Source organism: Pieris rapae, chromosome 21, assembly GCF_905147795.1.
Source record: "Pieris rapae chromosome 21, ilPieRapa1.1, whole genome shotgun sequence".
NCBI classification, from domain to species: domain Eukaryota; kingdom Metazoa; phylum Arthropoda; class Insecta; order Lepidoptera; family Pieridae; genus Pieris; species Pieris rapae.
The window spans coordinates 3,663,037-3,679,311 of record NC_059529.1 but is presented as its reverse complement, the minus strand read 5'-3'; the positions used below and the strand labels follow the sequence as shown (position 1 = coordinate 3,679,311).

At 32.1% G+C, this 16,275-nt stretch overlaps 1 protein-coding gene across 3 annotated transcripts in view; it reads right to left on the bottom strand.

Moving 5' to 3' along the window:
- The window catches only part of LOC110996661 (long-chain-fatty-acid--CoA ligase 5), a 43,641-nt gene that overhangs the window by 26,375 nt on the left and 991 nt on the right, over positions 1-16,275 (bottom strand). Inside the window, exons 1-2 of one of the 3 annotated variants that reach the window (XM_022264458.2) lie at positions 14,739-14,824; positions 14,554-14,589 (exon numbers count right to left, since the gene is read on the bottom strand). In XM_022264458.2, coding sequence (XP_022120150.1) covers positions 14,554-14,563 — 10 coding nt within the window. In that variant the 5' untranslated portion in view covers positions 14,564-14,589; positions 14,739-14,824. Of the gene's footprint in view, positions 1-2,276; positions 2,410-14,553; positions 14,590-14,738; positions 14,825-16,275 lie in introns of those variants that run through there. The other 2 variants (XM_022264459.2, XM_022264457.2) reach the window with 2 other exon arrangements.

Genomic DNA, 16,275 nt, shown 5'->3' with positions numbered 1-16,275 from the left:
AAACTTGATAAAAATAATATTACTTTGGGAGACGTGTTGCCTTATGCGTGCAACCGCAAATTGCATTACAATGTCAAATGATAGTAAAATAAATCATCTGTTTTATGTTCACGACTCAAGCCAACATACCGACCCTTTAAACGTGGTCCTAAACCGTTCCATTCGTTCTTACCTACCTACCTTCTACCTATAACGAGGTACGATATCGATATTATAAAGAGGTGCAGATTTAAAAATTGTTGCCAGTAGATAGCTACATTTATCAATTTTTAAGCAATATTATAAGTATAAAAAAAGTAAAAAATCAGTGGCGTTACAACATACATGCATCAGAGGTCTGAATCTGTTTCATGATAATTTTTAAATCTAATAGGCAAGTAGGTGATCAGCCTCCTGTGCCTGACACACGCTGTCAACTTTTTGGGTCTAAGACATGTCGGTTTCCTCACGATACTTTCCTTCATCGTACGAGCAGGTATAAATAAATATAAAATGGTTTAAATACTCCTACAACTTCACATACATAATATCATTGAATGACTTCTGAGTTCCAAAATACCGTAGTTTTCTATAAAACCTATATGTTCTTAGATTTATTTTCTACATCTGTAGAAAATAAATCTAAGAACATGGTTTTAATAAACTTTAGTTAATAACTTAAAATTCCTCTTATTACAGAATATAATAATATCACATGATACAAATCGCAATGTTAAATTACGCGAATTCAAAATGCATACATTATACAAAAATGCAAATACAACTACGCTCGATAAAACCCAATTCAATGAACTTGGTTCTAAAATGGCAACAGGATACATTTAATACTTCTCGGGAATTACCTACACAGACGATTCTACGAAGAAATTGCAATTCTCTTATAAAAATTACAACTATATATAAATAAAAACGGCGCTGGGCTGTTAATATAATTGAATACTAAAAGATCATGTAAACCAGTGGCGATTTTACCTTTAAGGTTAATAGGCAAGTGTGTTATCTCGTCTAAAACACATCAACTTTTTGGGTCTAAGGCATGTCGGCTCCCTCGCTGTAAGAGCGATAGTTAGATACGCACTTATGGCTGTCATTGGTAACTAGCCGGTAATCAAACCTACGATCTTAGGCTTGAGAGAACACTTAAACCACTAGGCAAACACGGCTCCATTACTTAAGTTAAATAAAAACAATAATAAATTATGTTTATCATTTAAAATCACGTCTTTTTTAAATACCCCGATTTATAAAAATCACCAGTCTTATTGCACAATCATTCTCATCTGGCCCTTTTCATCACAGCGGCAAAAAGAGACAAAAATTAATAAGGAACTTTAACACCACATATATTCAAGTATGAGCGTACTGAGTTTTAAAAGTCCGGCAACGCAATTGCAACTTTGGCTTTTGGAGTGACGGCGGCGGCATTATCACCTATCATCAGATAGGCCGTCCGTTTGTTGTGTTCTATAAAAATACATTGTACCGAAAACTAAACACATCTCATATCACTAATCGTGATTAATAAACTATACATAACTATGTTACATTTAAAACATGACATATTTACTTTTTGAGTGAATGTAATCTTTTATCTGCAAGTCAACTCACTTAAATATCATAAAGGCTTTTAAGATTGTCGTGTGATATAAACTCAAGTTTATAAACAAAGAAGAATGTAAATTATATGCGGAATATTTATTTTTAGACCAGATAAAGTGGCTGATTGACATAATTGTCGCTAAAGCAGTACAAAAAGGTTTATAAAAAGGATTTTACTTTAATGGTCGAATAAAATAATTACAGAAATCCGTGATTATTTTATCCATAATCTAAAGAAACACGAACATTAATTTATAGTATTAACGATTGTTATAATTATAATTCGCAAATTTTTTTTTTATAGAACAGGGGCAAACGTGCTGGAGGCTCAACTGATGTTAAGTTATACCGCCGCCCATGGACACTCTCAATGCCAGAGGGCTCGCGAGTGCGTTGCCAGCCTTTTAAGAATTGGTACGCTCTTTTCTTGAAGGAGTCGAATACCCTAAGTCGAATTGGTTCGGAAATACTTCAGATAAATTCGTCTAATTTAAGGCTTTAACAGTCTGTTTTTTTTATGAAACCTACCGATTTGTGTACAGTTTTTTAACAAATAATATCATGTTAAACCGTTGTTGTTAACCTCGTTTGCCGAAATGATTACGACAGAACAAAACTTTTACCGAGTGCATATTTGTAAACAAAACCTATTACAATAATCACGCTTGCGGACTCACAACAAAACACGATGCGGTATCGTTATGACATTCCGGACCAACACAAACAGAAAACACTCGTTCACTAATCGTAGTCGCGGGCGCAGATTCATGCGCGGCCGTTGCGGCGGCAGTCCGATGCGACAATGCGCGTCCATGTTGATGGCTGAACGCCTCCCCCGGTCTAGCCACCTCTCTCTTTTGTGTTGACAAGAATTAGAAGCTGACGAAACTGCTTGAAAGCCTTTCCCTGGTACTATGGTTGAGGTCTTCGACGTAGATATATCATATGATTATGTTAATTAAATAGTAGACAAGGACAGAGTCTTCTCCTTTCTTATGTTAAATATCGATAAAGATCGTAATGTTAATGATATCTTAGTGCAGAGAATTCATATAAAACCATAATAAACTACCAATCAATTCAAGATTGTTCTAAAGTATTAAATGTATAATCCGCTTTGGATTCAATTAAACTACTATAGCAAACAACTGAGAATATAAAAAATTCGGATGATGACCGAAATTATCTTTAAAATCGTCAGAAAACCAACCTTTTTGTATATGTTATCGCTAATCTTTAAAACTACATTGTTTTAATCATCAACCTGCAACATAGCAATCGCATATTGCATAGCATACAGATTATAATATGTCAAAAGACAGCCACCAGCTAGTTATAAATACAGAATCTTAGCGTAAATTAATTAATGCACGAGTAAAATATAACCATTATTACGACACTACAGACCAACGGCCCTAGGTCGGGTCGAGCACCAAAGTCTAGTAGGTCCTGCTTTTCCACAAGAAAAATATATTATAAATCGTTGTATCGTCCATCTATCGAAGGATATCGTCACACTAAAAGTGTGGAATATAAGCCCTCAAATGAAACTTATACCAAGTAACAATAAAACTACAAAAACCGCGATTGTTATCGACGCAAATCGAACAAATTGATAACAATTGTAGTGCATAAGTCAATTACCACAATTGAATTCAGATTCGAGGCCTTTTATGCCGCAAATACAATTGGCCTTTATTGCACTGCAAATGCTTCACAGTTAAACGACTCTGGCCTGAAGTTAACGACGTCGCTTTATAATTGTAGCGAATTGAGTCTTAAGGACTGTTTAGATATTATACTATATATATATATATATAATATATTATCTAAATAGTAATAATAATAGTATATATAGTTCAATGTCCAAGTCTTCGGAAGCGGAATCAGTAAAGGTGAATTTCGAACTTGTTTACGACGTTTTCGGAAAGGAAAAATACAGAATAATAAATAAAACTTCCTGTTGCAAAACTTTAGTACTATAACGTACTTAGGGTAAGATTTAGAGTGGCGACTTAGCGACATGTGCGACTCTCGTATGTCAAAAATGTATTTAATTTGAGAACTAGTGTCACGTTAATCCTTTATCAACGTCTGAGAATGTATCACTTACAGTCTACTTATAAGTAATTTAAGTAATAGTAAGTACTCATTCGATGAAAGCTGACACATATACATAAGTTTCTTATGGTTATGTAAACCATAGTATGCAACATAATACTATAAAATTTTCAGTTGCCTCAACACACTCGCCTAATATGAAGCGTAAACATTACGAAAATACACGCAAATATTATCACAAGCACTATGCATGTCACGGCAGCAAAACAAATAATATTTTGCATGTGCAAGGGCGACGAACTAAACATAAATTGGCAACATTATGATCGTACAAATTTTAGACATAGACAGTGGTGCATTGATGTTCTGCAATGTAATCTAGCTATATTTATATAACACTAATACGCGCTGATAGATGCGAGAGGGTTTAAAGACATACAATTTAATCAACGTAAAATACCAGGGTCACTAGTCTTTTCTTCTACGAAATCAAATCAGTCGCCAAAATGCTAAAGCTGTTGTAAAAAATGAGAAGGGCTAGTGCCAATATTTGGCTTAATTAGTAATAACTAATTGTATAAAAAATTAGGCTTCACGACTAAAGCAATAACAAATTATAATGATAAAAACGCATATACGACGGCTAATATCGATTTTTATTATCTTTTGCCAAGCCTGTTATGTTAAATATATTTTAACGGATGAACATGAAATAATTATTATACATAATATACATTTTTAGTGCCTTACAGTAAAAGCCTCTGGCTTTCATGTCATCATACAGACTATCTAAATATATAAAACAAAGTCATTTTAGTTACACCACTTATAACACAAGATCGGCTACACCGATTTAGTTAGTTAGTTATCTCTTTTCTGATGGATTCCGATCCGAATAGCAGACTAAGTAATAAAATATCCGTTAAGTTATCGAATAATAATAATTTAATTAATTTTACGAACGCAAACAGCATGTGGTGCCGTCTGTGGACAAAACTACGCATCATTTTACATCGAATACGTGTCAGTCCAAGAAATTCCGATTTTGAGGTGAATGAGGAGATGCATAAGAAGGCTTTGATCTTGATCGAAGACATGTGTTACCTCATTACAAAATGTATATAAAAATAAAACATATCTGTATTTGCAATAAAAAATTGTATTAATGTTATTTTTATTATTATTATGTTAGGCGGAACGAAGCTGGCCGGGTCAGCTAGTATAATATAAAATCATCCTTAAGACTACTGAGAGAAATTTTATTTATTGTTCCTAAACATATTCAAAATTATAATGACGACCTATTGATCTGAAGGCTATTTAGAATGCTATGCAAGATGGGTCTTTATGGCCCATAGGAATAGCATCCTAGTCATAGCCCATAAATAACCTTTTGTCCTTTAGCATTTGCGAAATTCTTGCAATGAGCGGTAAACTTCAAATAGGCTTAAAAGGTATTTGTTCACTACAAGGGTCATCGTTATAGGAAACCTGTGTTTGCGTAAGGTAATAACAACTTTCAGAAGGAATTTTTAAAGATGAGAAAGACATTTAAAAAATGTCTTTTTTGCAAACACGTATAATTTATAATATTTTTACAGTTTTACCAGCTCTACAGCCGAGCACCGATTTAGTAATGCATTTTTATATTCAACTTTTAACAAATATATTTTTTTAATATGATAGCGAGGCAAACGACGGGACGCCCAAAAAGGGCAGTCATCACAGCCCATAGACACCGATTTTTATTAGATGCGTTGCCGGCCTTTGAGGGAGGAGTACGCTCGAATTTTGAGTAGTTGCGATGTCGTATCTCTCAGGTAAGACCCCCCCACCGGGACTCAATTCCACAGTTCGCAAAAGAAAATGCCTTGTGAAACGGACTGTGGAAGATTTCCAGCCATCAAGGTGATGTTGATCATCAAGGTGGTGATGTTGGTAAAATTTAGAATTCATACGGTTCGTATTGTGCTGAAACGAGGCAGGAGGGATCACCCCAAACAATTCTTCAGAACATTCACCGTAGTGACTCACTCAAGTGTGATATATCAGTGATACTGATGCAAATTTCCATTTATAGCAAATATTTGAATGTAATACATATATAGCGATCGAGCCCGTAAGTGTTTTTAGATCGTCTATCAATGCATAATGCATTATTTGTCTATTCTAATGTATTTATAATAATTGCAATTATTAATAAATTAATATAATAATACTCATTTTTATATCTGTATACGATTCGTATTGTCCACTTCAGACTTTTAAATCACGCACACTACTATGCTGATAAAACCCTAAAAGTTGACATTTTAAAATATGGTATTCAAATAAACCCAAACTCAATTATTTCAGTTGCTAGATCTTTTTTCGTAGCTGACTGTAACTTAAAAAAAGACTACACTGTCTTTGTGTTAAAAACGGCTTAATTAAAATGTTAAGTTTAATCAAATTTAATATATTCACGGAAAATTTAAATTGTCGTAATTAAATAAAAAAAGTATTTTCTTTGGCTTCTGCGTTCGATAATATGGCCTTGCTTTTATTTATTCTTAATGCTAATTACCGTCTTACCAGCTAGCTATTACTTGATTTACTATACGTATTACCATTTATTACCGGCATGCCTTTATAAATCTACAAGAGTATGAAGAATATTTTTTGATTCCAAATTGGTATATATGTGTATATCAATAATTACACACAAAACTGTCCAGTATAACAATTAATCTATAGAAGGCCTAAGCAATGTGGCAACCTTTTTTATGGCATTTCAGTAAATATACTGTAAACTATCCCCAAAACTCATACTGTTAATGTTTACTTCACTATCATCGAATCATCTTGAACGGACGAGATATGCTTGAAACAACATCACATACGGTTGATTTCTTTGAAATCAGACTAAATGTAAAAAAACAAAGTAGAACTAACATTCAAGTAGGTTTATGTTATTATGTAGGATAATTGGTTTGGGAATTATTTTGGAATTCTATCGAATTAGTAGTAACTGTTAAGATAAAAAAACGTAGTGGAACAAATAAATAAATAAATAGAATTACAGTCTGCTTTTTATATTTCTATATTGCAATATATATATATTCAATGCTTTGTATTGAAACATGCCAATTAACAAATTCAGCCATATGCCAGTAAGACTGTTATAATAAATAAATAAATTTTGAAATCACCTATATAGCAGATAAGTTATTAATTATTTCTAATACTTATAACAAAAACAATTAGACAATATACAAAGCCAAAACAGGATAAATTGTTTTACAAAATAAACGAAACAGAAGAAACTCAATAAGTACATGAATAGATATTAAAAAAAAACTGAAATTAAACTTTCAACAAACTCAAAATAATATTTATAAGTCAAAGTTGGCTGCCACAAAATATTCTCCTACCTCACAGCTTCTTTGGAAAATGTCAACATATAAATTGTATTGTAGGTATCTAAAACTCGCGAATTGTAATTTAATTGGCGAATTACGTAGATAATTCTTAATCGCACGAGGCACATGAAATAATTGTTACATCTTCTGTATTAACATTATTACAATTAAACAACTATGTTGATTCCTCAAAACTGTATTAATTTACAAGTACACATTTACTTCAATCATCTCACTGTTACTAGAAGGGTCTATGCTATAGTTTGCAATAGTTACTATGTTATCCTGTATGCCGTATATTAAATTGTGAAATAAGGTATAATAAACAATTAACAAAGTCGCGTCCAACTAATATAATAAATATTTCTATGAAGAGAATTTGTTTAAGTGCAATGCAAAAGCGTGGGAGTTCGCGATCGGGCCCAATCATGTGGTAACGATGACGCATCATCACATGCAATTACTGTCACCTTCGACTAATTACATTCTAATCAATTGAATATTTATTGAGACGATTTAAATATTTTAGTGCTAGACAGCGTGATTTATTGGATCAGACGGAATATTATATAAATATGTATTACAATACATATATATCTTTCTTTCAGCTTACAAGTTATTGAAAGTAAATTGTTTTATGCCCTCAGTTACATACATTTTATTTCCTGATAAAAGAATTTCATAGGAACTAATTTGTAATGTTTAGAGTTCAGAAACTTTAGTAAAACAGTTCTTGGATTAACTTGACTTGCAAAAAATCTAAGCTCCCTGAACCGGAGCTCATAATTAACAAATTCAGTTGAGAGCTATTTTTCAAAAAAACAATACAAAGTATTCAGACAACAATAGAGTCGACCGCGCCAAGAAAGACGATGCCAAACCAAAAAACTTAGATTCTTTCGATACCCGCGTCTACGACTCTCAAATATGCGAAGGATAAAACCAAAAACTGTCCCATTCTCAGAATCCGCAGGCCATTGTTTAAAAGATCTTACAATAGCATCATTAGTTTTATGAGGTCAACGACCCTCGCGAATGATAGACAATGGCACGCTGTTTGAATTAAAACGTATGCACATGCAGCGAGAAGCAAGGACAGCCTTGAACCTGCCACTGCAGTTCAAATGGACGCAATACTAGCCACCAGATCGCAAATGTACAATGTTGCAAGTGGAACTGTATTGTGCAGCGAAAGCGGTAGAATTCTAAATTTATATATTCGGAAAGCAGACTCTAATGCGATTCTAAATAAATTTGTATTTTACCCAAATATATTTTTGTATACTAAAAAATTTAGAACAAAGTTCTAATATAATTTTTGTATTTATAATATTGCTTGCGTATTCTACACACTTGATACATTGTTACAAGAAAAATAAAATAAAAATTTCAATATGACAAGCACGTAAACAAACGAATAAATACAAATTGTTAAAATTATCGTAATTAATGACTTATATTTATTGACCACGACTAGATACGTCTAGGAAATTCGTTTCTTGTAAAAAATAATTACATTTCGTTAGATAAACTTATACGTCTTTATCTTAATATCAAATATTATTAAAAAAAAGTATATAATTATTTAACTTACATATACCCAAATCATAAACAAAAACATTTATGTATTGAAATTTCGGGTTTTCAAATTGTTTCGTATTTTCCTAATAAAAAAAATTTTTTTATTACAATTTGAATTCGGGATTTTTTCATGGACAGTGTTTTCCTGAAAAATTGATGTATGCCGTAAAACAAATGATTCGAGTAGGCACAGAGAGAGCGTTTTTTTATAGAATAGGGGACAACGGGCAGGAAGCTCACCTGATGTAAAGGGATCCTCCGCCCATGGGCATTCTAATTCCCATCCCATTCAATATCCCATTTATGAATTTGTACGCTATTAAATAATGACGCAGAAATGTTGAATAATGTTTCAATTCCCTCACACATCCATCCATAATGATAGATGGTTATCAAATTTATAGTTGAAATTAATGATTTCAACAGAATAGCGAAACGTATGGAACCAGTAGGTTGTTAGGTCACTGACCTAACCGGTCGAGAGCTTAAAGCTTTGTCGAGCGAACGGAGTAAAGCGAATCTGGCCCACTTTGGGATGTCTATATAATATACAGCACTTCTTGAAATTTGCCAATATGAAAGTACTAATCAATACACATAGTTCTGGTTCAGGGTTTGCACTGATTTACTTGGAATATAATATAACTTAACACTACCTTACATAACATTATGTAACTGACATTACATAGTAAGTTTTTCAGATACATATTTCAAATCTGATTGTGTATGTAAAATCAATTACATGAATGTAAATATTCTTATTTATTACTTATCTTAAGAATCAAATTTAGAGTATTTACAAGTTTCTTCATCAACATAGTAGAAATAAAAATTACTAAAAATTATTAAGAAAAGAGGGTACCAACTCTTAAAAGGCCAGCAACGCACTCGCGACTCCTCTGTCATTGAGAGTATCCATGTTTTCCATTTCTATATAAAAATATAACAGCAAAACCATCATAGTAGAATATCAAAGCAATAAAATTTAATTTCGTAATTTGTATAGCGGCAGATGAAACCAAATCTGTTAGAATACTCAACTAAGAGATTTAGATGGGTAAACAAATCGTAATGATTCCCGCCCTTTGTGTTTAGTATAGTCATATTAATCTTCCATTCGCGGTTAGTGTGTCGAATAACGGCAGTTCAGCAGATGGAGTTAAACGTATCTACCGAGAGTCAAAGATAAGGTACCTAATAGATATGTTACAATAAAAAAACGTCTTGATTTGGTGCCTCAATTTTAATTTATACAAACCATTCATTTTTAACATAACATTACGTATAAATTCTCACACTTCAGATCCTACGATTTTTACCACGTACAACAATGAGAAAATAAAATAAGAAAAATTAAGGGCATCACGATAACGATGTATGTCAAATCATTTATGTTCAAAGTCAAAAGTTAAAGTTCTTATTTCAAATTTATAACGAAAATCAAAGCTAACTACTTTGGCTAAGTTGGCAAGTATATGTAATAAGTCCAGAAGTATATTACATACCTTGATTTATATTACAACGGTTAGCCGTTTTTTACGATGTATACGAAACCATATTTTGTACGATGATTCTATTCATTAACTGGGAATTTGGTAGAAAAAAGCGCTATAGTTTTTACCTTCGCACTAATTTTATTATCTCTGACAATATACTAGAGCCTGTATCGAACACGCTTCAAGTTGTGTCATGAGCAGTTATGTGATGCTTTTAACCTACTTATACGATAATTGAACAAAAAACACATCGCGTCGTGCACAAGCGTTTTCAAACACTTTAGCAGTTCATTTAATTATGATAAGTTTATCCATAAACAAACATTTTTATCGAATACGGTTTTGGTATGTGCAGATCATCCAACAATAAATATATAATCGAATGTAAATATTTATAAAACAGACTAAACAATATTTTAATCGCTTAAATGAACTTGTGTTTTTCGGTCATTAAATTTCAAAGGAATAAAGATTTATTGTTGAATATAAGGTTTCGAAATTATTGAGTTAGAAAAATTGTGTCAAGTGTATGACTGACTACAACAATACAAGTTGTTGCTGTAGTCCAAAAATGCTAGAGTGATAATTACCAGTTTTAGTCAGATTATATTTTTTCAAATAAAAAAAAATAACCGAGTTTTTTTATTGTTTTATTTTGTGATTAGTGCATTGATTACCACATTTAAAATATTGATTTACAGCCAGTAGTTTGCTTAAAACATGCAACGGCGTTTCACTACAATATAACGCATCACTAATTTGGGTAAATGATAAAAAATGTACCGTTCTCGCCACCGTTGAACAATGACAGTCATTCGTAATAAATGAGCTTTAATATATCTACCAGATGTCCCCTCTATCCCTGACTGAGACGTTAGCACAACATTAAAATCCAAGCATTTCACAACCCTTTTTCGCTTGGAATTTATTAATTTTAGTGTAAAGATAGCTTTGTTTTTAGGCCTAAGGCCTAAATAATGCCTGAAAAGATTCGCTTGGATATTAATAGTAGGATCAATCAAATGAACTTGCTAAAACGATATCAATTTACATCTTAATAAATCCTAAGAGCAAACCAGTTTGGAAACTAATCAAACGGGTGACCTCGATATTGCTATGATAAAAAATTGATTCACAGTTATTTATCTATCATATTTGAGGCAGGAACAATCTGGGGTCATTGCTCTATCGCGATGTGAAGTGACCAAAATTGTGGTATTCATCAAATAATTTTTGTCAAAAACTAGTTTCGCTACAACCGCAATCTTTTAGGCTGTTCACCTGTTTAAATTGCCTAGGAAATCAAATGTTAGGGACGTTGACCTCATAGCGATAGAATTCAAAGCTGGTAAAATTTTATTAATCCTTTCAGCAGTAAAATATTTAATAATTGAACATTTTTTATTTTTTGTGTATTTCCCGTATACATGATAGTTGCGTTTCAGTTCACTTGAGTAATTTAAGAATTTTTCAGATTTTTATTAAAGAGTTTCTGCGTTTGTTTGAACGTTCTAATCTCAGGAATTATTGGCTTTATAATGAGGAAGACTTAACGCAACGACTGAATTAACTCGAGTGAAACCACTGGGTAGCTCATGAAAATATAATTATCTTCCAACTATTTATAATATAAAATACGATCACCAGACTATATCCACTACAAAAGCTTCACTGGTATCATTTAATGCATAAATCATATTTGCTGATCACAGCTAGCTTTTTCATAGTTTCAAGAGATATTCAGCGTAGTTCACAAAAATCCTACGTGAGGCAATGACCTTTTGACAATGATACGTCATCCAACCATTCTAATTTTGCACTACTTATTTACAATATGCTCGAATCCGGTCTGAATGACCCACAAACCCGGTGCACGGGTCTCAATGACCGACTGTATATAATTGCATCGGGTGCAATGACCAGATCTTTCACCTCACGTTTAATACTAAAAGCGTTTGACGGGCGTAACATCCATTACCTAAACTATCTTGCTAACAGCAACCCAAGGCGAACATAACGCATTTTAATATAACATACTAGCGACCTGTTCTGGCTTCACACGGCCTGATATTTTTTGAGCATTTTTTATTTTTTTATTTATTAAGTCATATTATACATATTACAAAATCTACTGATAATTTTATAAAATCTTCTATCTAATATGTACGGCAATATATATAAACATTAGTTTTGCTAAAAATAGGAATTAAAAAAATACAATTAAAAACATAAACAACAACAACGAGTATTCTAATGGTAACACAATATTCGAAGATTGATTGAGATTTGAAGTTACAAACATAGAAAACATACTTTGTAAAACTACTTTATAATATTGGCAAAGTAAAAATCACTAATATTGAAATCTTTAAGCCGATCTGTGGCTTATTAGTGAAATCAAACTGTCGTATAACTGAAAAGTACCGGGTTCAGACCCTGTGACATTTGTATCGGATTTGTGGATTAAAAGAGGTTTTAAAAATCCACTTAAATATTTACGGGACTTCATAACAAGCCAAAATACCAATTAATATCTCAGAACTGAAAACATCACTGCCGTTTCCTTATTCAACTTTTATGATGTAGATAAAATGTAGCGTTTAAGAGTCATTGACCGACATTGTATCTGTTTTGAAAATAAAGTTTATAATTACTTAAGTGAGACCTTGGATATTCATTAAAAATGCGGTGCTACTTGTAGGTACCAATTTAACATCGCGTCACTGCGATAAATGTTGATTTTAAAAGGTCTTTTAAATGCTTTTATTGTATTAAGGCGTGTATCAAAAATTATAATCGCGTCCCGTGCTATATATGAATGATATAAAGCGAAACATCGAGTAATCTAAATATAAGTATATATATTATATAGTGAGTCAACCGTCAAGTCACCGTCAACCAATCTGCTAAACCCAACTTTGGCAAAGATCTCCTCAATTTCTTTACATTCTGCTAAGTTCTGAGCTTTCCTAGTCCATATTTTCCCATTTACGGTTTTTATATAGTCTTTCCACCCTCGAAACTGTCAACCTCGTTTTCTTCTCTTATTTCTTGGGTACCAATATATGATCTTTTGGTTCTACTATTCTATACCTCCTATTATATGACATTACATATAAACTATAGCAGTTATTAATAAAATAATGAGTATCTTCATGATATGAAAATAAACGTAACAATATATTCTTCACCTATTTCAGGCATATTGTACGTTTATAAGGCTGTCACGATAATCGATACAGCCTGCGTGATATAAGCAAATAATTCAGGAATTTCAGTCGCCTGACATTGACCTTAATAACGAAACTTATTTTGATATAAGAACTTTTTGGTAACTTGAATAGAACCATAGAGGAATATTCAGCCTAAAGTAAGGTAATTGCTTTTTTTTTATAGAACAGGGGGCAAACGGGCAGGAGGTTCACCTGATGTTAAGTGATACCGCCGCCCATGGACACTCTCAATGCCAGAGGATTGGCTGAATTTGTCTATCTCAGCTGGGTAAGGTGAAATTATTATTCGGGTATCACTGATTTTAAACATTGAAAGAGCAAAGGTAAGGTAAAGGTCAACTATTGAAATATATTATTTTTTAGGTATCGGAAGAGTGGAGAAGGATCTAGGCGGGCATTGGACGGGACAAGAACACCGGAAGCTTTTTGCATCGGAGGCCGAACCACTGTTTAGTTCGCAGAGCCAGTGTATTTAAATTTTAATTACCGAAGGGCTAGTATTGATTTAAATATTTTAGTAGTAAGAAATTAATAGTCCTGGTAACAGTGAGTCATAAGTTTTCTTTGTTTTAAATTTTTATTTCAATACAAAGTCAGTCCAAATTTACCCGACAACATTCTTTAACTTGTTGATCAAATATTAAATTAAGTGTGTTTTGATTTAATTTGCCGAATAGTTCCTATAATTATGAACTTATAATATTGAATATTGGAATAATATTGAGAGTAAATTTTTATGATGCACACCGTCACAAAAAAAACGACACCCTGAAGTTAGCTAAAGTCAACATTTTCGTTTTTTTGAAGTTATACTTCTTTTGGCGCGTTAGGGAAAAATTATGAGGGTTTTTTTTCTATTGTTAGTGTCGTTTTTTTTTTACAAACGTAGCGAAGGCGCAAGATATAATATTTGAATAGATTAGCGCGTTAGAAGTTATACTTCTTTGGTATATCTTGTTATACCAAAGAAGTATAACTTCTAACGCGTTTACATAAATACACCCATGTTTTTTATAATTGCATGGGGCATAAGTATAATATGATGAAGATTATTACTTTCAAACTTAATACATACCTAATTTAGAATGAAGATTTGTTATAAATTAATACTAAGTAAATAACTTGTGTTATGCTTTAGTATATATATATACGTATTCTCTATAAGATCAATAACTCACTTACATTTTGACATTGTTCAAATCTTGATTAGCTGCAAACCTGAAACAAAATGGCAGACTGAGTTACAATCGTAATACAAAAATACATTATAAATTTACCAAGAAGTAGGAATATAATTAATTAATTTGTAATATTTGGCTCTGAATCCAAAGGACTGTTTTTATTAGCAGAAGAAAAAATATACATACCAATAAACGAATTTTAAGGATAACAAAGCACAAATAATACCATTACAAACGTTGACACTATCGCCGAGTATAACAGTTGGTTCATATGTAAACACATTTCCATATTTCTGTTTAAAAAAGTGGACTTTGATCATTAAGTTATGCGTTTTCCGAGTGCCGATAAGTATCGGAGACAACGACATATTAATTGCACTACGTATTGTTCTGTTTTTTTTATTTTGTAGGTATAAACATTTATATAATTTATCTCGGGTAACATTTATCAATCCTTTTTACTCTACCTAATAAGTAATAAATAGAGACTAGAACACACTCTAATTGGTCAATTAAGAATCAGCGAACTTAATATCTAATCAAAGACAGTTGAGTTAGCGTTGTTAATAACGCCCAAACCCAGTAACCTCAATCCATTTTTGATGATCTGAGATATTTATTTATTTATTAACACTTCGTTGCTAAAGAAACACAAATAACACAATATATATAAATTAGCGATAGCTATTAGAGATAGAAATCGTAATCCAAATATTTATAAAAGTGTGCCAATAACAAATCGACGGATTGTAAACTGTAATAGCCATCTGTCTATACGAGCTATGGTAGATCGGATCGTATGTGGATAGACTTTTGTACGAAAATGACAGTTCAATTGTGCCAATATCCTATCTTAAGATTTTACCTTACACCAGTTTTTTAAATAAGTTACGATTAACGTTAATTAAAAAGCTATTTGATACGTTTTAAACATATACATGTATATTTTAATATAATTTGTAAGAGAAAATAAAGACAGTTCGCGACGTTGAAAAATGTGTTCTACAGATTGTAGATCATAAAGTTGGTTCAATAGTTCCAGACGTCCTACAAATAAATTAAGTCTACATAACAATGATAGCACAAAAAACTCATAGAAATTGCTTTAGTAGGTAAAATGTAACAAGCACATTGACATACATCTAACAATACAAACTACGAATCCACAGAATTCTAAATACTAATAATAATAAACTATATTCATAATAAAATTTGGTTGGGATAAATTCGATCTGACGCTAGTCTCCACACTAGGGAGCTTCTGTTGATGGTAACGAGAACTCTTCTACGGTACATGGTTCACAAATACAAGTTATGCTTACAACAATTTCTAGGGAAAGCAACAGTATTAATGTGAAGGTTTTTTCCCCCATTTTTTTAAGGCTTATAAAAAAAATGGGGGAACAACTTCTTAAAAGTTTAGGTAAAATGTAATCGCTGTCAACTTTTCCTATTTACATGTTTGAAGCATATAAGGTATAATAAATATAATTAATTACCTTTATTTAACGATAGAGGCTTTACGGCGTACCATCGCGATCAAGTTGTGAACATAAACTGGAAATGGTACATGTTTTTATATTTTAAAAAGTTTATTTCCATTCACGTGCCATTTCTTTGACATTTTTTTCTTCTTTCAAGTCAAGTTCAAGTGTTTCTCGTCAAAATGACTTTTGCCTTCTGCCAGTAAATAGACAACAGACGCGCGAACCCAATCACCAAT